The sequence below is a fragment of the Dipodomys merriami genome, unplaced genomic scaffold, assembly GCF_024711535.1.
Source record: "Dipodomys merriami isolate MVZ:Mamm:240054 unplaced genomic scaffold, mDipMer1.0.p SCAF_617, whole genome shotgun sequence".
In the NCBI taxonomy this organism is placed as follows: Eukaryota; Metazoa; Chordata; class Mammalia; order Rodentia; family Heteromyidae; genus Dipodomys; species Dipodomys merriami.
The window spans coordinates 198,604-222,142 of record NW_027206199.1 but is presented as its reverse complement, the minus strand read 5'-3'; the positions used below and the strand labels follow the sequence as shown (position 1 = coordinate 222,142).

At 47.3% G+C, this 23,539-nt stretch overlaps 1 protein-coding gene across 2 annotated transcripts; it reads right to left on the bottom strand.

The window, feature by feature from the left end:
• Positions 1 to 894: 894 nt before the first annotated feature.
• Positions 895 to 22,426, bottom strand: LOC138814850 (phospholipase A and acyltransferase 3). 2 transcript variants are annotated; one of them, XM_070003927.1, is made up of 5 exons: positions 22,321 to 22,426; positions 21,860 to 21,941; positions 9,607 to 9,709; positions 5,356 to 5,624; positions 895 to 1,142 (listed from the first exon to the last, which is right to left on the bottom strand). In XM_070003927.1, exons 2-5 carry the CDS (start codon positions 21,875 to 21,877, stop codon positions 1,041 to 1,043), a joined length of 492 nt encoding a protein of 163 aa, XP_069860028.1. In that variant the 5' UTR covers positions 21,878 to 21,941; positions 22,321 to 22,426; the 3' UTR covers positions 895 to 1,040. The 2 variants fall into 2 exon arrangements, with proteins under 2 accessions (XP_069860028.1, XP_069860027.1); XM_070003926.1 differs by lacking the exon at positions 22,321 to 22,426 and adding an exon at positions 22,093 to 22,263.
• Positions 22,427 to 23,539: the final 1,113 nt, after the last annotated feature.

Below are 23,539 nucleotides of genomic sequence, written 5' to 3'. Positions count from 1 at the left end.
TGTGTGTGTGTGTGTGTGTGTGTACGCACATATGTGGGTCCACTACACAGGACAAGCTTCATCTCAAGGGCTGGTTTTATGCTTTTAGTTATGCGTGTCTTGTGGTCTCCCTCCCCCAGCCTGCTCTCCACTTGACCTCCTTCTCCCCCTCTAGCCCTTCTATTCCCTCCCTTTATATGGGGGATCCGGGACTTCCAGCCAGAAGCCTCTGACCTCTGTTACCCCATCCCTTGTGTCCCCAGCCTGGCTCCGACTGCCCTGCTAAGGTGCGGGGGTCCTGTATGGAGAACAGGCCTGCTTGGTGTGCTTGGGGGATGGAAAGTGCTTTAGAAATTCCTGATGCTCTGGCAAAAAAAAAAAAAAAATCTCAGAAATAGAGTTAAGGACAAAGAGAGGATGGAGTTGAGAAGAACAGGTGGGAATGTGGGTTCAGAGACATGGAGTTGTAGCACACAGAAGTGGTAAAGAAGCAGCATGAAGAGAGGGAACATATAAGGCAGAAGACAGACATGGATTAGCAAACTTTTTAGAAAGTTTGGCCAAAGCAAATACTGAATTTATTTATGGCAGAGGATTTTTTTTTCCCAACTCCACTGAATATCTACACACATGAACTTTAGAATCTCAGGCACCTTGATGGATTAAGTTCCATGCCAACAGCCCTTGTTATCTGATGGTTTCTTTTTCCATATACATGGACTGCCTGTCTCCCTGGTGGCCCCAGACATATGCTAATAACCAGAACAGTCTTAAGATAATTTGAGATGACTGGAGTTAGACTCTGTTTTCTGCAGTACAAAGTACACAAACTAGTAAGAGGTTGCGGGGAAGGGGGGGGAGGGGGGGTCACCAGGTACACAGTCTAGTTCCCTTCACAAACATCACACCAGGCAGTTTGTGCTGCATTTCCCCTAATAAAGGCCTCTCTTATTGTGCTTTATTTTATTCTGTGAAAATAAGGCTTATCACAAAACATAATGAAACTTTTTAGCAAAAGAGCCTTCCCACCTCCCCATCAACAAAGATGTCCTTGACAGGATCTATTGCTTTTGCTTCTTGTTTCTTGAGAACATGGCTCCAATGAGGCCCAAGGTGGCCAAACCCAGTCCTGTTATACCTGCAGCCATGATGACATCTCTGACCTGCAATCAAGAAGGCACGGAGTCATACTCTATATCAGGAATCTGAGAACACGCTGTACATTCGGCAGGATCACTGAGCTCAGGATGCCTCCCATGCCTCTTGGCCTCCCCTGGCCAACCTCAGTCAATACATATTGGCAGGGAAGTATGGAGGAGAGGGCTAAATTTGGAAAAGATTCACAGCATGAAGCCATCTGGCCTGGAATTTACATGATGCAACCATAATCCAGGGAAAATGGATTCACCCTGTGGCTATTTAAAGCATGTAACACTCTTAAAGGGCGACCTTGGAAAGAATGGGACAATGATGGCAGGATGGTCAAGATTCTGGGCCAGCCAATGGGAAAGCGTGAAGTCAGGGAGATGTTATTGAGAACTCCATTAGGTGTGATCTCCATGAGAGCAGTGACTCAACTCCTCACTGTACAACCCGCCCCATCCCTCCAGTCATGCTGGGCTCTCTTTGCAGGGATTCTGTTTTGCCATTGTTGTTTTGTTTGTCTTTTGTTTTGGGTTTGGGTTGGGTTGTTTTGTTCTATGCCCATCTTGGGGCTTGAATTCAGGGCATGAGCACTCTCCCTGAGCTTTTTTGCTCTAAGCTAGCCTTTTTTTGGGGGGGATGGGTCCAGTTGGGGGGCCTGAACTCTAGGCCTGGGCACTGTCCTTCAGCTCTTCAGCTCAAGGCTAGCGCTCTACCACTTGAGCCACAGCGCCACTTCCGGCTTTTTTTTCTTTTTTGCTTATGTGGTGCTGGGGAATCAAACCCAGGGCCTCATGCATGCAAGGCAAGTGCTCTACCACTGAGCCACCTTCCCAGCCCTCTAAACTAGCCTTCTACCACTTCTTTTTTTGGGGGGGGGTCCAGTCATGGGGCCTGAACTCTGGGCCTGGGGGCTGTCCCTCAGCTCTTCAGCTCAAGGCTGACACTCTACCACTTGAGCCACAGCCCCACTTCTGGCTTTTTTTTCTTTTTGCTTATGTGGTACTGAGGAATCGAACCCAGGGCCTCAGAGGCATGTGAGGCAAGCGCTCTACCACTGAGCCACCTTCCCAGCTCTACCACTTCTGGTTATAGCTCCACTTCTGGCTTTTTGATATTAGTTGGAGATTAGTTGGAGATAAGCCTGGACTTTCCTGTCCAGGCTAGCTTCTAACCATGATCCTCAGATATCAATCTCCTGAGTAGCTAAGATTGCAGGCATGAGACACTGGCACCTGGCAGGTTTTGTATTTTAAGGATTTTCTGACACAAGATCTCACTAGAGAGCCCAGGCTGACCTTGAACTCATGATCCTCCTGCCCAAAACTTCTCAGTACTAGAATGACAGGTGTGCACCATCACACCTAGATTTCTCTTGGGTTCCCTTTGTGGGGTTTTTTGTTTTTGTTTTCAGTCATGGGGCTTCAACTCTGGGCCTGGGTGCTGTCCCTCAGCTCCAGTTCAAGACAAGCACTCTACCACTAGAGCAACAGAACTACTTCTGGTTTTCTGGTATTTAATTGGAGATAAGTCTCACAGACTTTCCTGCATGAGCTGGCTTTGAACTGTGATCCTCAGACTCAGCCTTCTGAGTAGCTAGGATTACAGGTGTGAGCCATCAGCATCCAGGCTCCCTTTGTGTTTGTTTGTTTGTCGGTCGTGGGGCTTAAACTCTGGGCCTGGATGCTGTCCTTCAGCTCCTCAGCTCAAGGCTAGCACTCTACCACTTGAGCTACAGTGCCACTTCTGGTTTTCTGGTGGTTTATTGGAGATAAGAGTCTCACGGACTTTTCCTGCCCAGGCTGGCTTTGAAACATGATCTTCAGATCTCAGCCTCCTGAGTAGCTAGGATTACAGGCGTGAGCCACCGGCGCCCGGCAGGAACTTTTTCTTAAGGGTTTCACAAAAGGTTCAGATTGATGACCCCAGGTACCTCTAGAAGTAGGACTGGAGGGAGAGCTGTAGTCAGATCCTTGAACCAATCCCTCACCCCAACAGAGTGAAATAGATTTGTGAGCCTACAAAGGGAGAAGGTATAGCAGACCCCAAACAAGAAAAAGTCTTTTAGACTTTTCTCTGTTCACAGAACTTTGCCCTGCCTACAAGAATCTGGTAGAGATTCTGGACATCTCATATAGAAACAAAAATACTAGGCACTGGATGGTCATATGATAAACTCTCCCTGGAACTAAAGTACCTATCTTCTGCATCTCATGCCCTCTTTCCTCACTTCCTCTCTTGTTTATCTGCAAGTTTGCTACTGGTAGCTAGCCTTAAACCTTCCTCTAAAAGGGAATTAGAAGCCAGGCACTGATGACTCACTCCTGTCATCCTAGCTACTCAGGAGGCTGAGATCTGAAGATCACAGTTCAAATCCAGCCTGAGCAGGAAAGTCCATGAGACCCTTGTCTCCAGTTAATCACTAGAAAACTGGAAGTGGAGCTATGACTCAAAGTTGTAGAGCACTAACCTTGAGCAAGGCATATGTCCTGAGTTCAAGCCTCACAACCAACAAATAAAAGGGGGGGGGATTACATAGGGTTTTGTAGTCAACATGTTGGGGCGGGTTACTCTCACTAGGAAACCTACATTAAGTCAGTGTATCCAGTGGTTTCCTTGCTAAGCTCTGTGGTAGGGTAGGGAAAATGGTACAGATAATGGAGGAGAAACAATATGGTCCTAGATCTTTACAGAACCTCACAGCATAAGAAAGAATGCTGAGCCCACTAGTTCACACAAAAGATACTTTGTCAAGGTAAACAATAATCACCTCATTGATGGTGGTCATGCTTTGTATGCAGTCAAAGAGGGCAATCAAATACAAGAAAATGGTATCTAGTTTCAGTCCTGATGGTACAAACTCTTGGGGATAAGCAATCTGTCCAAAAGTTAGTGCTAGCTTGGGAATCTTCTTGTTTTATAACTCATAGATCCAGGATCGCTTCTGTGCTTGTATTATAGGAATTCTGATGGTGAAAGTGGCTACATCATGTGCATCACAGATCTTAAATCAGAATATTGTGGAAAGGGGAAAAAAGTCATTCTTCATTAGAAATGCCAAACTAGGCACCAGAGGCTTATACCTGTAATCCTAACTACTCAAGAAGCTGAGGTGGGAAGATCACAGTTCCAAGCCAGCCAGCGAAAACAAATCCAAGAGACTCTTACCTCTCCACCAAAAAGCTGGAAGTAGAACTGTGACTGAAGTGATACAGCACCAACCTTGAGCAAAAAAGCTCAGGGACAGGTCTCATGTCCTGAGTTCAAGCCCCTGGACTGGCTTTTTTTTTTTAAACTGCAAATGAAAGAAGGGGTGTGCCAGGTGCTGGTGGCTCATACCTATAATCCTAGCTACGTAGGAGACTTAGATCTGAGAATCACAGTTCCAATCCAGGGAGGCAGACAAGTCCCCATGACTCTTATTTCCAATCTGGAAGTGGCACTGTGGCTCAAAGTGGTAGTACTAGCCTGGAGCAAAAGTGCTTAGAGACAGCACCCAGGCCCTGAATTCAAGCCCCACGACTGACAAAGAAGAAAGAAGAAGAAGCAGAAGCAGAAGAAGAAGCAGAAGGAGAAGGAGAAGAAGGAGGAGGAGGAGAAGGAGAAGGAGAAGGAGAAGAAGGAGAAGGAGAAGGAGAAGGAGAAGGAGAAGGAGAAGGAGAAGAAGAAGTGTATGACAAAAAAAATCAGACATAAATTAACAAACTACATTCCCCTGGGGGCTCTGGGATCACTTCTGGGGTCTTGGCAGGGCTGATGATGGTGCTGTTTGTAAACCCCAGAAGCTGGTCAAACACCTGGGCTTTAAATTCCATCTCTGTACTCAGCACAGCTGCGTCTGACACCCAGGAAATAACCAATATAGATGTGAAGGCCAAGATTTGTTGGAGGAAATGAATGGCCACAAATTGCTTCAACTCTGAAAGACTCTCTCAGGGGAGAGAGGGTAGAATAAAGCCTGTGTCCAGAGCCATTGATGGTCATCTAAGAGGTGAGTGGCCAAGGAAGGCTCAACAACAGGCTTGGTCATTGTGGTTGGCTGCCTTTTCTGGCCACTGCTGTGCTAAATACAGTGAGCTGTGCTTCCTCTGACATCCTGGAAGACAGGAAGTGCATCTCTCTACTGCTTTCTCTTGTTTATTCATGCTCTGTCTCCACCCTCACCATGTCTAGCCACTGTCAGGTGGGGGAATGGGCTGGTTCCTGGAAAGAGGACACAATCTGAGAACGTACCTGGTCACTGCGAGCAACTCCATAGCGCAGCCCATTGACAAAGTGCTCACAGTTCTCGCTGGTCAGTTTGTAGGGGACCTCCTGCCCCACTAGCTCCTCTGCCTGCTGGATGATTTTGCTGGGAGGCTGTGGGGTGTACTTGTCATCGTGTTTGTTATTGACCTGGTACTTGTCTCTCCCAGCCACATCACACAGCAGTTCCTTCTTCACAATAGCTTTCTCAGTCAGGGCAGACATGATACTGGTTGCACCAGCTCCTGCCATTTCACCTGTACATCCACAAAGAGAAAACAAAGGAATTGGTCCAGGGCACAGCCTGGGGCTCAGGGCTGTTTCCAGCAAGGTATCCAGCCTGAGTACCATCACAAGTCATTGCTGTGACACACACACACACACACACACACACACACACACACACACACACACACACACACACACACACACACACACACACACAGGTGTGCTCTGCAAATATCCTAGGTGTCTCTCAATCAGATGAAGTTAAAAAGATTATCTCAAAGATCCAATCTGGCTTTCCTTGGCCAATGTGGTAGTCAAAAGCTAGTCTTCCTTTTTTTTTTTTTTTTTTTTTGTTGGGGGGGGGGGTGTCTGGTCGTGGGGCCTGAACTCTGGCCCTGGGCACTGTCCTTCAGTTCTTCAGCTCAAAGCTAGCACTCTACCACTAGAGCCACAATGCCACTTCCGGCTTTTTTTTTCCTGCTTATATGGTGCTGAGGAATCGAACCCAGGGCCTCATGCATGCAAGGCAAGTGCTCTACCACTAAGCCACTTTCCCAGCCCCAAGCTAAGCTTCTTGAAGTCAGGCAAACCTTAGCCTGATCTGGGACCTGTCTTTTGCTAGGTGTATGAGCTTGGAGGATTTAGTCATCTCCCAACTTAGCAATATACAAACGGCATCAAAGGGATCTTGGGGATTTTCATGCATCTTTATGCCTGCATAAAGAACCAACTCAGAAATGAACTTGAGCAAGAAGTGTAAGGGGAAAAAAATAATATTAGTAAAGTTCTCTGATTTGTTGGTTTGTTGTTTTTTGGTTTTGTTTTTTTTTACCCTAGAGAAGCTGATCTACTGCACCCTGTGACACCTGTATCTTTCTTGATTGTGCAAATATAAGCCATGACTGCTTTCCTTAGACATGATGCACAGGAAATCTGAGAGATAGGCCAGCAGCCCTGACCAAGTCCCATTGGCTACAAGCAAGAACAGATATTTTAAATAAATAAATAAACAAACAAACAAAAAGACCTGGAGGTCTAGGAAGGTGGCTCGGTGGTAGAATGCTTGCCTTGCATGCATGAGGCCCTGGGTTCAATTCTTCAGCACCACATAAGCAGAAAAAGCTAGGAGTGGTCTGTGGCTCAAGTGGTAGAGCGCTAGCCTTGAGCTAAAGAGCTGAGGGACAGAGCCCAGGCCCAGAGTTCAGGCCCCATGACTGACAAGATAAACAAACAAACAAACAAACAAACAAACAAACCTGGAATAAAGGAAAAGGAGTCTGGGCTCCAAAGCAGGGCCAGGAGGGCAGTAAAGGAGAGCCAATGTCAGAACAAAGGCTGAGTCTCCCTCCCAGTCCACCTGCAGTCAAGGTAGAGCACATGATGTTTGAAATGGGTACTTAGAACATCATAAAAGAAGGTTCATTATCAGAGGGCCACTGTGCCCTGCCAGAATCAGGACACAGTACCCCAACAGTAATAGCACACCAACACATCAGGCAGGACCAGTCTTCAACTGTGACAGCCAGTAAGCAATGGCAGGGAGGTCAGATTCCAGATCCTGCTTTACCTGGCTTTCTGGAGAGGACTAAAGCCCTCTGCCTCTAGTTAGTTGGAGATATTAGAAAATCAGGGAATTCTGAGTTGCCAGTAATAGGGCTGGTGGTGCTTGACAGAATCATTGAAATAAAAGACAGGCATCCTCTTGTAAGGCCTAAATTCACAGAGTGAGTCCTGAGGCCCATCTACCTGCAGCCCTCAGATAGGGCAGGTGGCAAGGTTGGCCCTAGGGTGAGTCAAGCAAGTTGTCTAGGGCACAAAATTTAAGGACACACCAACTTGCAGCATTGTGCACATGCAGAGTCAACACCTAAGAGTAAGAGCTTCCTTAAGTCTGGTGGAAGGTGCACTGGGCTCAGGTTGACACTCAGAAGGTCAGGGCTCTGGTCATGATTTTATCATGGACCACCTGGAATGGTCCACACATGTCGCTCAACCTTGCTGAGCCAATACTGAAAAATACACATTTTCTTTCTTTTTCTTTTCTTTTTTCCTAGTGGTATTAGGACTTGGGACTCTGTTCTGGCTTGCTTTGGACAATGATTTTCCTACCTCCGCTTCCTAAATGGCAGGGATTACAAATGTGGATTACCATGCCCAACCTGAAATACACATAGTCTATCCAAGAAAATACAAAATACTGTAACCAATCATAGAAAGGACACATGGATATATCAGACAATTTATGATAACACTGGGAAATGTCAGACTAGGTGACAGTGCCATAGTTAAAGGCACAGAATCTATAGTTGGACTGCAGGGCATAAGTTCCCCTCCCCATAAATACACATCAAAAGTTAAGAACCACCCAGTATCAGTCTCATAGTAGTGTGTGTGGTTGTGTGTGTGTGTGTGTGCGCGTGCATGCACACGCATGTGCTGGATCTAGAGCTTGAACTCAGGTCCTGGGGACTATCTCTAAGCTTTCTTTTCCTTTTTCTTTTTCTTTTTGTCGGTCGTGGGGCCTGAACTCTGGGCCTGGGTGCTGTCCCTCAGCTCTTCAGCTCAAAGCTAGTGCTCTACCACTTGGGCCACAACACCACTTCCGGCTTTTTCTGCTTATATGGTGCTAAGGAATTGAACCCAGGGCCTCATGCATGCAAGGCAAGTACTCTACCACTAAACCACCTTCCCAGCCCATCTATGAGACTCTTATCTCCAATAAACCATTCAGAAAACCAGAAGTGGTGCTAAGGCTCAAGTGGTAGAGCGCTTGCCTTGAACTGAAGAGCTGAAGGACAGCACCCAAGTGCAGAGTGCAAGCCCCATAACCAACAACAGGAGGCTGAAATCTGAGGATTGCAAAGCCAGTTCAAAGCCAGTCTGGGCAGGAGAGTCTGTGAGACTCTTATCTCCAATTAACCATCAAAAAAGCCTTTATTGGAGCCGGGCGCTGGTGGCTCACGCCTGTAATCCTAGCTACTCAGGAGGCTGAGATCTGAGGATCGCGGTTCAAAGCCAGCCCGGGCAGGAGAGACCATGAGACTCCTATCTCCAATAAACCACCAGAAAACCGGAAGTGGCGCTGTAGCTCAAGTGGTAGGGCGCTTGCCTTGAGCTGAAGAGCTGAGGGACAGCGCCCAGGCCTGGAGTTCAAGCCCCATGACCAACAACAAAAAAAAAAAAAAAAAAAAAAAAAAAGCCTTTATTGGAGCTGTGGTGAAAGCAGTAGAGTACCAGCCCTGAGCAAAAAAGCTTACGTAGTGTAGCGTGCCTGAGTTCAAGCCTCACAACCAACCAATACACACACATACACACTCACACACACACATACACAGTAAAAGCAGAACTTGAGTGCCCTTGAATACCCACCTCAACCCTTACAAGAACCCACCTGAGGGCTGGGAAGGTGGCTTAGTGGTGGAGTGCTTGCCTTACATGCATGAAGCCCTGGTTCGATTCCTCAGCACCACATAAGCAGAAAAAAAAAGCTAGAAGTGGCACTATGGCTCAGGTGGTAGAGCGCTAGCCTTGAGCTGAAGAGCTGAGGGACAGCACCCAGGCCCAGAGTTCTGGCCCCACAACCGGACCCCCCCCCAAAAAAAAAAGAACCCACCTGGGAGGACTGGGAAGGCGTCTCAGTGACAGAGAGCTTGCCTCGCATGCATGAGGCCCTGGGTTCAATTCTTCAGCACCACATAAGCAGAAAAAGCCGGGAGTGGTGTTGTGGCTCAAGTGGTAGAGAGCTAGCCTTGAGCTGAAGAGCTGAGGGACAGAGCCTAAGTCCAGAGTTCAGGCCCCACGACCAGCAAAAAAAAGAAAAGAAAAGAAAAGAAAAATAACCCACCTGGTGTTCCAAGGAGCAGAATCTGAAAAACATTACCCCATACCACATTCTGTTTGTAAAATTTAAGAACAAATTGCCAGTGGGGAGCATGGGCAAAGTGAGGGCCGCAGTTCACCACCAGTTCCCAGCCTCTGGGTCCAGAACAGCTGGGACCCTATTGCTCTTACTTGGGGGAGCCAAGTGGATCACATATCCATTGCCAACGTAGATGGCCCAGTGTCTGTAGAAAGGGCGGAAAATTTCAATCAGGTCTCCAGGCTTGGGCTCTGGCTGCAAGACCAATAACAAGACTGTTAGAAGCCGTATGAGGCCCAGGGACCAGGGGTAAGAATCTGTTAGGAAACCATCAACTTAGCAATACACAGGCAGACACATGCTCACAAGCCTGTGTTCAGGCCTGCAGGGACCCCATACCTGCCTCCAGTCATTAGGATTGCAAAATACAAACCAAAGAACTTCTTCATGGCCTTATTGTCTCATGCCTGTCATCCTAGCTACTCAGGAGGCTGAGGTCTGAGGATCGTGGTTCAAAGCCAGGCCAGGCAGGAAAGTCCATGAAACTCATATCTCCAATAAACCACTAGAAAACTGGAAGTGATGCTGTGGCTCAAGCGGTAGAGTGCTCGCCTTGAGCTGAAGAGCTGAGGGACAGGGCCTAAACCCAGAGTTCAAGCCCCATGACAGACCAAAAAAAAAAAAAAAAAAGAAATCAGGCTCAGAGAGGTGGATGAATTGGCACAAAGTCCATGGCTCATGAGCAGCAGACCAGAAATCAACATTTGGCTGGCTGATTCCCAGGCCCAGTGCTTTAACTACACCCTGACCATCGACCAGGCAGACCCATAGCATTTAACAGGAGCTGGCAAACCTGGAGGGAATCTCACAGATACCGCCAACCTGGCCTAGCACCTAGCAGATAATTCCTATTACTGTCTGGTAGTAACATGCAGCTATTATTTCAGGACCACAGAAAGGGGTGGGAAGGCAAGTGTGCAAGAGAATGTATAGGGGTGAACTGAGCTGAAGAGGGCACCTGAAAGTATACACGAGTGTGATCCTCCTACCTTAGCCTCTCCAGTGCTGGGATTACAGGTGTGTGCTACCATGACTGGCTATTTGTATCTCGCTTTTTTTTTTTTAATTTACTTTTATTTTTGTCAGTCCTGAGGCTCGAACTCTGGGCCTGGGCACTGTCCTTGAATTCCTTCTTTTTTTGGTCAGTTGTGGGGCCTGAACTCTGGGCCTGGGTGCTGTCCCTCAACTCTTCAGCTCAAGGCTAGCACTCTGCCACTTGAGCCACAGCACCACTTCTGGCTTTTTCTTCTTATGTGGTGCTGAAGAATCAAACCCAGGGCCTCATGCATGCAAGGCAAGCACTCTACCACTGAGCCACCTTCCCAGCTTCTCTTTCTTTCTTCTTTAATGGTACTGAGGATGAGACTCAGGGCATTACACTTGCTAGGCAAATTCTCTACCACTTGAGCCATACCTCTAGCCCCTTTTTGCATTATTTGTATTATTTTTGAGGTGGGTCTCACTTTATACTGGGTCTGACCCGGACTGCAATCCTCCTATACGTGCTTTCCTGTGTCACTGAGGATGACAGGCTTCTGTCATTGCATTAGCTATTGGACTTCTGTGTAGCTGGGATTTAAAAAACAAAAACAAAAAACAAAAAACTACCACGCTCAGCTATTGAGTGAAACAGAGTCTGATGAACTTTTATGCCTGATGATTCTTATTTCCCAAGTAGCCAGAATTACAGCTTGAGTCAGACCTACACAAAAAGGGGGGGTCTTACAAGGACCAGTGAGAATGATAGAGAACCATGAAAGAAGGCTATGATAAATAATTCATACTCTGCCACTAAAATCCAACTAGAAAAGCAATTACTTAATGACAGACATCCTCCAACTCCGCTGGATCAAAACTAAGAATGTAAAAATTCATGTGCCCAATCTACAAACAGGAAAATTATAGTCCATTACTAAAAGACCTACCCGCCTGCTTTTGTCTAGCCTGCTTTCAAATTCAGATTGGATTTTACAAAAGGAAAGTCAAACAAGAATATTTTCTGACACATGAAAATTGTGTGAAATGCAAGTTTCTCTCTCTGTCTCTCTGTCTCTGTCTGTGTCTCTCTGTTTCTGTCTCTCTCTTTTTCCTTTTTGTACCAGTTCTGGGGCTTGATCTCAGAGCCTGGGCACTGTCCCTGGGCTTTTTTTCTCAGGGCTAACACTCTACCACTCGATCCACAGATCCATTTCCAGATTTTTGGTAGTTTTATTGGAGATAGGAGTCTCACAGACTTTTCTGCCTGGGCTGACTCTGAATTGCAATCCCCAGATCTGAGGCTCCTGAGTAGGTAAGATTACAGGTGTGAGCCACCAGTGCCTGGTGAAAATGCAAGTTTCAATGTGCATAAAGTTTGACTGGAACACAGCCAAATTGGTTGTTGCCCTTGTATGCATGCTGTCTATCTACAACAACAGGGTTAAGAAATTGTGACGGAGACCTGCAGAACCTAAAATGTTTACTAGCTGGTCCTTGGCAGAAAAAGTTGGCCATCCCCCTGTCATAAAACCTTGGGTTGGCAGAGAGCCTTCCAACCCCAGCCCCAGCCCCAGCCTCAGCCCCAGCCCCAGCCCCAGCCCCAGGCTACTTCCTCCAGGGCAGGACTGGGACTCAGGAACCCCAGCCAGCACATTAGCCAATCAAGACTCTTACAAAGCACAGGCAGTGACAAATTTATAGCAAGGCTGAAACTTTGTAACCACCCGCCTGTGAGTTTCAGAACAAAAAGCTTTTATCTCCCTACAAAGGCAAGTTACAGAAGGCTGTGTGACACCTTTTTTTCCTTAGCAAGCAAACTGCCAAGCAATTTCTGGCCTCTCAAATTCATGCAAGAAAACAACCCAAACAACCTTAGTGAAACTCATTAAATGGATTAGCCAACATCCATGCATACATACAGTCATTTTCATGTCTCATTACACAAATAGACATGGAAATCACTCCCCTCCCCCCCTAAAAAAGACATCCCTGGGACTGAGAGGTGTTATTCGGTGGTTGAGATTGCTTCGGGAGCCTGGAGCCCTGGACTTGATCCCCAGGACCACTAAAGCAAAAATAAATAAAGAACAAAAAAGCTACACAGCCAGTGCTAGGTTTGTTGTTTTGTTGTTGTTAGTGATCTAAAAGCTGAAGCCCTGCAAGGTAGGAAACACTGAAGGCATTATGCGGACTGGGGTGTGATGAGTTCTCTGTGTGTGCACACCAAGACTGGATGTGATCCATTGTGTGTATGTGTGCTCACGAGGACTGCAGGTGTGATGCATTGTGTGTGCAGTACACAAGGACTGAGGTGTGATGTGTTGTGTGTATGCACACATGAGGACTGGGGTGTGATACGATGTGTGTGTGTGCACATGAAGACTGGGGTGTGATGTGATGTGTGTGCACACACAAGAACTGGGGTGTGATACGATGTGTGTGTGCACATGAGAACTGGGGTGTGATGCAATGTGTGTGTGCACACTAGGACTAGGATGTGATGCATTGTGTATGTGCACACAAGGACTGGGGTGTGATGCGTTATGTGTGTGCTGCAGAGCTACTGAGGATCTGGACTCCAAACCCGCAGCCATCACCCAGCCTCACTTGCAGGACTTGCTGACCATTGTTATTTTAACAATTCCCTTTCCCCACCCCAACAGGATGGGAGAGGGCAAGGGAAACTTCTTGGAAGTCCCCTCACCCCGGGTGGCCCATGGGTCATTCCCTTGATGCTCAGCAGACACTCACTGAGCTGCCTGCCAGGCACCACCTGAGCACCTGAGCTGTTCCTGAACAAAACAAAGGCCGAAATTTTGTTCAATAGCAAGGGAAAAAACCAAATGGTTAAAAAATAAAAAATAACTTAGAGCCTGGCGCTGGTGGCTTATGCCTGTAATCCTAGCTACTCAGGAGGCTGAGATCTGAGGATGGAGGTTCAAAGCCAGCCCGGGCAGGAAAGTCCGTGAAACTCTTATCTCCAATAAACCACCAGAAAACCAGAAGTGGCTCTGTAGCTCAAGTGGTAGAGTACACCTTGAGCTGAAGACCTGAGGGACAGCACTCAGGCCGAGTTCAAGCCCCATGACTGACCCAAAAAAAAAAAAGAAAGAAAGAACATTCCCAATGTTGGGGCTGGAGTGCAGGTAAGGTGGGTGTGAGATGTAATGTTAACTAGGAGGCAAAGAGAAATCAAAGCAGGGGAGGAGGGGAGGCAAGGGAAGTCTAGGTGGTCAGGGAGGGTCTAGGTCAGTGAGGGTCTAGAGGACCTGAGAGGGTCTCACTGGGCCTGAAGGAGATCTGGGAATGAAGTCTGCAGATGTCTAAGGCCTCCTGGCAGAGAGAATCACCCCAGGTGCTCAGGAGCAGCAAGGAAGCCAGCATGGGTGAGGGAGAGAGGACACTGGTAGCTTGAAGGATCAGAGGTTATATGGAAGTGGCGAAGGGCAGCTAGTACAGCACCTGCCACCCTGTATGAGGCCTTTGGCTTTGACTCTGACTAACAGGCATGGCTGCAAGGTGCCCAGCATAGGAGGAACATGATCTCATGTAGGATTTTAAAGGGTCCTTCAGGCTACTACCTGGGAAGAGGTCATGCAAAGGGCACTGAGGGAAGCAGGCTGTTAGGCAATCAGGGCAGGAGAGGTAATGATGGCCCAGACAGGTGGGGAAAGGGTGGTGATGAGAGGTAATGGAAGCTGGACCCACTTTGAAGGTCAGCAGCTTTCACAGATGGAATGAGGAGGGATGTGAAGGCAAGAGGAACTGGGAGGCTGGGATGTAGCAGGCTGCAGGTGAGTGGGCCAGGGATGACCAGACACTCAGGTTAGGCCAGGTTGGACTGAAAGGCACATTAGGCAGTCACATGAAGAGGGCAGGGAGGCACACTGGGGGCCTGAGCTCAAGAGAGTAGTCTGGAATGAGTATGAATTGAATGCTGGAGACTAAGGCCTGGCTGAAATGGATTTAAGAGAGAATTGGAGGCCAGGCACTGGCAGCTCACACCTATAATCCTAGCTACTCAGAAGGCTGAGTAGATTGAAAGCTAGGCCAGGCAGAAAAGTCTCTGAGACTCGTCTCTGATTAACTGGCAAAAAGCCAGCAGTAGACCTATGGCTCAAGTATAGAGCACCAGCCTTGACCAAACAAGCCAAGGGAGAGGACCCTGACCCTGAGTTCAAGCCTAGTACTACCCTCCCCAGAAAAAAAGAGTACTGAGGCAGAAGGCACAGCACATGAGGTTTCTGTTGAGAACCTAAAAGTATAAGGGGAATGAGATATGGCAAAAGAGAACTTGAACCCAGGTTAAAAGATGCCCAAATCCTACACTCTGCACTCCAATCAGAAGTGCTGAGGAAGAAGATGTGGTTAGTAACAGGGCTATGGAGACAGGAATATGGGCAGGAAGGAGAAGGAAGAAGGACAGCAAGCTACAAAGGAGCACTCAGGTGGGCAGACATCTCAGGCTGCTTTTACAGTGTAGTCAGAACAGGATTCCTGGGGTACATCCCAAGTCTGTGTGTTTTCAAAGTTCTTCCATGATTCCATTGTCTGCCCAGCGTGACACCACAGGAAAGAGAGTATCTATAGGGCAAAGAGGCGTCAGAAGCTGGTGGCTCACATCTGAAATCCTAGCTACTGTGGAGGCTGAGACCTAAGGATCAAGGTACATAGCCAGTCCAGGCAGAAAAGTCTGTGAAACTCTTACCTCTACTAGTACTAGCCAGCAAAAAGTCAGATGCAGAGAGGTGTGTCTCAAAGGCTAAAACATCAATCTTGAGCAAAAAAAGGCTAATTGAAAGCACCCTGGCCCTGAGTTCAAGCCCCAATACCAGCATAATAAACAAATTATATTAATAAAAGGCAGAGAGAGTGGCCAGGTGTCAGTGGCTCATGCCTGTAATCCTAGCTACTCAGGAGACAGATCTGAGGATCATGGTTCAAAGCCAACCTAGGCAAAAAAGTCTATGAGACTCTTATCTCCAATAAACCACCAGAAAACCGGAAGTGGCGCTGTGGCTCAAGTGGTAGAGAGCTTGTCTTGAGCTGAAGAGCTCAGGGATAGCACCCAGGCCCAGAGTTCAAGCCCCATGACAAACAAAAATAAATAAGTAAAATAAAAGGCAGAGAGCATCTGGCTGAAAAGTTAGTCTAAGATGTGTGTACATATCTCCTTTTCACAGTGAAAATGAGGCAGTGGAACTGAGGCTAGAGGAGAAGAAGCCACTTGCCCAACATTAGCTTAAGACTAGCAAAGCCGGAATGTGAACAACGGCTCCCTCACTCCTGCCAGGAGGAAGGAGGCAGCCTGGCCCTCCAGGGAGACCTATTACAGAATGATCCCTGACCACACACACACACACACACACACACACACACACACACACACACACACACACACACACACACACACACACACACACACACACACACACACACACACAAAGCCTGGGCACTAGGCAGCACACACACACACACACACAAAGCCTGGGCACTAGGCAGGACCAAGATGGAAAATAAGGCCACTTTGGGAACAGTTTGCAACCCAAAGGTTGAAACAAAACAAAAAACTGTTTTTCTGCACTCAAGGCCACTTTGGAAACCATGCTACCCACCCACGCCCCATTTGTGTCTTCGGCGTTTAAGTTTTTTTCTGTGAAATATTTCAAGACTATCAAAAATACAGGAAGTAGGAGAATGAGCATGACTGTTCTATTTGTTCAATCCAAGATGGACTTCATTGGGGCTGGGCATATGACTCAAGTGGTAGAGTGCTGGCCTAGCAAATCCAAGGCCCTGAGTTCAAACCTCAGTACTAACACACACACACACACACACACACACACACACACACACACACACACACACACACACGAGACAGAGACAGAGAGATAGAGAGACAGAGAGAGAGATACTTTCTTTTTCAGAAACACAATAGTGATTCCATTTTGGACTTGTGTTCAAACCCAGAAGCTATTCACTGTCTAGCCAGTTTACCTAAATTTTCCCAGCCTCAGTTTCCTTATGAAAACAGGATGAACTATAGAGAGTTCCTGATTCATTGTATTATGTTGAGGATCAAATACAACAGCTATGAAATAGCAGGTAAAGCTGGGCACACCTGTAATCCTAGCTATTCAGGAGGCTGAGATATGAGGATCATGGTTCAAAGTCAACCTGAGCAGGAAAGTCCATGAGCCTCTTACCTTCAATTAACTACCCAAAACTGAAAGTGGTAGCTCAAGTGGCAGAGCACTAGCCTTGATCAAAACAGGTCAGGGATAGCACCCAAACCCTGAGTTCAAGTCCCACTACCAGCACAAAAAATAACAATAATGATAATAATAATAATTAAAAAATCATCAACAGCTACAAAATAGCAGACAGGAGGCATTTGGCAAAGGATAGTATCTACTAATTGGGCCTCGTTTTGTTTTGGGTTTTTTTGGTCGGTCGTGGGGCCTGAACTCTGGGCCTGGGTGCTGTCCCTCAGTTCTTCAGCTCAAGGCTAGCGTTCTACCACTTGAGCCACAGCACCATGTCTGGCTTTTTCTGCTTATGTGGTGCTGAGGAATCGAACCCAGGGCCTCATGCATGCAAAGCAAGCACTTTACCACTGAGCCACTTTCCCAGCCCTCCCAATAAAACCCAGCTTCATTTTTTCAGACCCAGACACTGAGCTTCGAAGTGGAAATGAATTTGCTCATGGTCTCAGAGCTGTCTACAAAATAGTGTCAAGTTTCTGCCGTGGATCTGCCTGAATCCTAAGATCTAAAGTGTTGGGATTTATAGACACATGAAAGAAAAACAAAAAGTGAAGCCTGGCTCTTTGGGAAATAAAATGTGCACACACACAATTGGACAGGCAACAGTGGCTCATGCCTATAATTCTAGCTACTCAGGAAGCCAAGATCTGAGGATCATGGTTGGAAGCCAGCCCAGGCAGAAAAGTCTGTGAGACTCTTATCTCCAAATAATCACCAAAAAAAGCCAGAAATGGATCTGTGGCTTAAGTGGTAGAGCATTAGCTTTGTGCAAAAGGTCAGAATCAGCACTCAGGCCCTGAGTTCAAGCCCTAGGACAGCAAAACATGAAAGAAGACAAAACATACAATTGTATCAAGGTAGTCCATTGATTTGGAACCCAAAATATATGGAAGATGAGAAGTTCCCCAAATGGGCCTTTGTGAGACCACAGTCTTAATGGAAGCCCACCGCTCTACACTTGTGTCCCACCTGTACCTCTGTATCTATGACACTGGGAAACACTACCCGTTTTATCCAGCACTTTTTCTCACATGCCTAAAGTGAATAATCATACCACTTCCCTGTAGAATAGCATATATTAACTAAATATTTGAAAATAGCACAAATTGTGGCATATAGGTATACCATTACATTAATTTTCCTTTCTTGATAAAAAAAAAAAAAAAGGTAGTAGAGGTAGAAGGCTTGCCTGGAAAACAGGAAACCCTGGATTCAAACCCTCAGTACCACATATACACAAAAGAGTTCCTGTGTGAAGTCATTCACACGGAGGTACTGGTATCAGAGTATCAGATAACGCTCAGCTCCAGGGCCTCAACATCAAGACTCACCTCTGCCTACTTCTGCCTCAGCTCTGAAAGGCTTTCCTTCAGTGTTAACCTGCAAACCCCTACTCAACCTCAACTCGGGTTCACAGCTAGGGTATAATTCAGTGGTGGAACACATGAAAGAAAAAAAAAATGAAGCCTGACTTTTTGGAAATTAAACATACACACACACTTAGCCGGGTATCTGTGGCTCATGATTGTAATCCTAGGAAGCTAAGATCTGAGGATCAAGGTTCAAAGCCAGTCCAGGCAGGAAAGTCTATGAGATTCTTATCTCCAATTAAAAACCAAAAAAGCACTGGGAGCCAGTGGCTCACGCCTGTAATCCTAGCTACTCAGGAGGCTGAGATCTGAGGATTGCAGTTCAAAGCCAGCCCCGGCAGGAAAGTCCTGAGACTCTTATCTCCAATATACCACCAGAAAACCGGAAGTGGTGTTGTAGCTCAAGTGGTAGAGCGCTCGCCTTGAGCTGAAGAGCTGAGGGACAGCGCTCAGGCCCAGAGTTCAAACCCCATGACCGACAAAAAAAAAAAAAAAAAAAGAACAAAACAAAACAAGCTTCACAATAAAAAACTTACGTAAAAAAAAAAAATAGTTGGAAGTAGAGCTATAGCTGGAGTGGTAGAGCACTAGCCTTGAGCAAAATTAAAGCTCAAGGACAGCACCCAGGCCTGGAGAGAGAGAGAGGAGGGAGGGAGGAAGAAAGGGAGGAAGGAAGGAAGGAAGGAAGGAAGGAAGGAAGGAAGGAAGGAAGGAAGGAAGGAAGGGAGGGAGGGAGGGAGGGAGGGAAGGGAAAGGAAGGCAGGCAGGCAGGAAGGAAAGAAGCCAGGACCCAGTGGCTCACACCTGTAATCCTAGCTACTGGGGAGGCTGAGATCTGAGGATAGTGGTTCAAAACCAGCTGGGGCAGCAAAGTCTGTGAGACTCTTATTGCCAATTAACCACCAGAAAACTGGAATTGGTGCTGTATCTCAAGTGGCAGAGCACTAGCCTTGACCTGAAGAGCTCAGAAACAGTGCCCAGGCCCAGAGTTCAAGCCCCATGACCAACAAGAAGGAAGGAAGGGAAGGAAGGAAGAAAAGGAAGGAAAGAAGGAAGGAAGGAGAGAGACAGAGGAGAGGAGAGGAGGGGAGGGGAGAGAAGGATTCCATGTCAGTGTCAATGTCTGCATTCCTGAATGCCTCCCTGAGCCCCTGAGGCCTCTGCCCCCTGCAGCATGAGTTCTGCTGTTTCAGCAACAACCTGTTGATGAGAGGACCGGAATTTGCAGTTGTTGGGCTGAGCCCACATGGATGCCCCCCACACCCAGCCTGACAGCTAGTCTTGGGCAGCAAACTGAGGACCAGAACAAGGCTAATTCTCCAACATTCAGTGCAGCACATACAACATTCTCAGAAGAGGAATGTGCTGGCTTGTTCCTGGAGTCCTTCTCAGCCTGTGGCCCCTCCAGAGTGAGGAGAAAGCCTCATACGACCTCAAGTCCCGCCTTCTACTGGAGAAAGGTCTTCTTTCTCTTCCCCTTTGCTAGCTACACTAGCTCCCCTAACTAGCTACACTGAGAGTCTCAGGCCCAGAGTTCAAGCCCCACAACCGACAAAAAAAAAAAAAAAAAAAGAACATCTTGTCTTCTGTTCAGTGTCAGCACACTGTTTCAACAGTTCCTTCTCCTAGTGCCAGAAGAAACTGAAAGAAAAACCAGGAACTAGACTTGTTCTAAAAGCAGTGGAGAAAATAAATGTCAAAGTTTACTCTCTATCTGCCATATTCTTAAAGGAAAAGAAAAATTGGGGGAGTTCTGGCAAATGAAACTAAAAAGTACAATGAAGTTTCTCTGTTAGATATTTCCATGAAAATGTTTTGAATGTAGAGATATTTAAAAGCCACTAGAACTGATTTCTTTTAAGACCACAGGCTATATTGTGAATCTGTGCCAAGCTAATCCAAATGCTTTAAGGACTATTCCAAACTATCTTTGTTTTTCGTATGAAAGCAGCTTTCAAAAATAAAATTAGCAATAAGCATTCTCCAATCAAATGAGCAAACAAATACAGACTGGCAAATCTAGCTCTAGTGAATATTAAATATGAATATGAATTGACTTTGTCAATTCTGACAAAGTCATAGACAACTTTTTCAGAAGTCTCCAAAAGAGAAACAGTAGCATTATAATTATTCACTACTATAGATGACCTCCATGTGCATAAAAATTTTCCAAAGTATATTAATGCAATTACAAGCTATGAATACATTACTCTTTGTTTTTACATGATGACATTTATTTTTGCTCAGTTTTGTTAGTTTGAAATAGGATCCCTCCAACTTTGGCTGGCCTTGAATTCTTGATCCTCTTGCTTTCATCTTCCAAATAGCTGAGATTACAGGCACCAAACTCAGCTTCATTTTTATTTTTACTGGCATGATTACATATATTAAGTTCACTGTCTTCATTTCCTTTCTGGACATACTTACTATTCATTCCATTGCTAAGAACAATGTTACCAGATAGAGGAGGGGTATATTGAAAAGTGACCACACTTGGGAGCTTGTGGCTCACACTTGTAATCCTAGCTACTCAGTAGGCTAAGTCTGAGGATCATGGTTCTAAAGCAGCCTAGAAAGGAATGTCCATGAGACTCTTATCTCCAATTAGCCACCAAAGGCCAGATGTGAAACTGTGGCTCAAGTGGGAAGAGTGTAGCCTGCAGCAGAAAAGCTCAAGACAGTGTGCGCAGGCCCTGCCTTCAAGGACTAATACTAGCACAAAAATTAATAAAGACAGCCGGGCGCTGGTGGCTCACGCCTGTAATCCTAGCTACTCAGGAGGCTGAGATCTGAGGATCGCGGTTCAAAGCCAACCCGGGCAGGAAAGACCGCGAGACTCCTATCTCCAATAAACCACCAGAAAACCGGAAGTGGCGCTGTAGCTCAAGTGGTAGAGCGCTCGCCTTGAGCTGAAGAGCTGAGGGACAGCGCCCAGGCCCAGAGTTCAAGCCCCACGACCGACCAAAAAAAAAAAAAATTAATAAAGACAAAGAAAGAAAGAATGGCCACTCCAGATGGCAAATAAGCCATCTGGCACTCTGTGATAAGCTCTTTCAGGGATTGCAATAACAAGGGAAATAAATTACTGTAGAGTGCTCAGTATGGGTGCCCAGTACTGTTTTAAGCACTTCTAAGTTGTAAGTGGCATAATCTTCATTCTGGAGAAGGGAGTGAACTTGAACTTGATCGCACATGGAGATGATCACAGCTTCCATAAGTCTACCTCAACATCCTATACTCGAACCTGTGGTCCTGCCAGGCTGGATAAAGACATTTGCCTAGCCCTCATGATGATGTCTGATCCTCACTGTAGGGTAGAATGAGAAGCCAGAGCTAGGAATTTGCTGGGAGGGCTGGTCATGAGGTGAACCAGTTGACCCCAGAAAAGGCCACACACAGCAGTCCAGCTTCCCACACTGAGCCCCAGGCGCCTTTTGACTCTGGAGGGCAGCATTCTATGGAAAGACCTCTGCCCCTTACTGCCTCTCTCTTCCTGGGGAGCCAGCCTTCTACTGAGCCTGGGTAAGACAGACCTGCCCAGCCTCCGGCTCTGCCCAGGCATGGATGGGTAATGAGACAACTTCCTCCAACAGGTGGTAAGCGACCCACACCAGAGACCCAGCAGCAGCAGGTGGAGATGTGGCGTCAAACTACCTCTCCATAGAGGCTCCAAGGCGACAGCCACCCTTAAAACACGGCCCCGCCCCCGCCCCACCTCTCCCCACACTCACAAAGGGCACGTGCATCATCTTTAGCGAAGGGGGTCCTGGGTGAAGGACAAGCTGGGTCTCACTTTATCCACGGCGTAAATGCCTGAAGCAGGGGGGAAACAGAAAGAGCATTCTTAACACACACACGGCCTCTCCTCCTGGCAAGGAGAATCGGGCACGGACCGCGTTCCCTCCCTGCCCTGCACCGGGCCTGGCACCGGCAAACCCCTTGTAGGAAAGCAAGGATGTCTCACCTGATGCTTCAGCAGTGCGCTCACACTCAGGACCGGCTTCCTGGAGCGCCGCGGGTGACAGGGCGCTCCCCGGGCTCCTCCTCTGTCCCCTCCCCGGTGCCCGGTGGAGGGAGGAGCACCGAGGGCGGGGAGGCCACAGCAGCTCGTCCAGCCTGTTTACCTCCACCCCGCCTCCAACCTCACCTCCCGGGCGCCCTCTGGGACAGCGGGAACACCCCGGAGGCTCACCTGTCCTTAGATCCCAGGAAGAACCTCTGCGCCCACCTGGCGCACCATCTCCGCTCTCGGGCCCGGCTTAATGGCCGCAGCGCCTGGGCCAGCGCCAGGTCGCTCCGCCCCTGCCCCGTGCGACTGGCTGGTGTGGGCCTCCCGCTCCCGCTCCGGGCCACTGGGGACAGCTGGAGGCCTGGCTCCCCCAAGGCCTGCTCCGAGGCCGCGCCCCGGGGCGCTCTGGCTTCGCCTCCTCCTTCACCCCAGCAGGGCGGGCACGGCGATCTTACGGTGATAATATTTAAGAACTCTGTTGGGTTCATTGCATTTGATCTTTGCGTGCACTGTCGCAACGATTGCGATCCATATACTGATTTCCTCCGCCCAAGAGTAAGCTGAGTTGAAAAATTGGGGTTAAAAGATACACCACCTGGCTGGGAAGGTGGCTCAGTAGTAGACTGATGCATGAAGCCCATATGCATGAAGCCCCGGGTTCAATTCCTCAGTATCACATACGCAGAAAAAACCAGAAGTAGCACTGAGGCTCAAGTGGTAGAGTGCTAGCCTTGGGCAAAAAGCAGCTCAGGCACAGTGACCACGCCCTGAGTTCAAGCCCCAGGACTGGGGGGAAAAAACACACCACCCTAGCTTCTTGATAATGAGTATACACACCACTGTGGCATTTTTGATAATGGGCCTTAAAAAAATACCAGGTGCAAGTAAATTATTCTGGTCTTTTTGTTGTTATTCCTTCAAAATGAGAATGAAAATTCCCATCTGAAAATAGCAGGAGACAGGCTTGTCCTTTATACGCTTTTCTCCTGCTGATCTTATTTAATGTCCACTGAATTGTCAAGCCCAATCAGGACCCTGAGATGGTAGAGGTGGTATCTCACTTCTCTCTACAAAACTATCCTAAAACACTTAAAAGTGATTCAAAGTGGGAAGAATGATGAAAAGGGTAGCACTGATCAAGATACATAGTACTCCACAAGCTGACATGTTGAACTGAAATACCTTTGTACAACTACTTAAGATTAAAAAAAAATGTCATTAAAAAAAACATTCAAAGAAAAAGATGGAGTAGGACAGTAGGACATAGGGATTCATGCTTTTTCTTTTTTCTTTTTCTTTTCGTCAGTCATGGGGCTTGAACTCGGCTTGGGTACTATCCCTCAGCTCTTCAGTTCAAGACTAGTGCTCTACCACTTGAGCCACAGCACCACTTCCAGTTTTC

Bases quoted from the DNA above. Each gene is read 5' to 3' on its own strand.
- LOC138814850 (XM_070003927.1), bottom strand. The intron at 5,625-9,606 runs GTAAGAGCAATA...GTGGATGTACAG, and splicing joins GATCCACTTGGCTCCCCCAA to GTGAAATGGCAGGAGCTGGT. The intron at 1,143-5,355 runs GTACGTTCTCAG...TCTTGATTGCAG, and splicing joins GAGTTGCTCGCAGTGACCAG to GTCAGAGATGTCATCATGGC.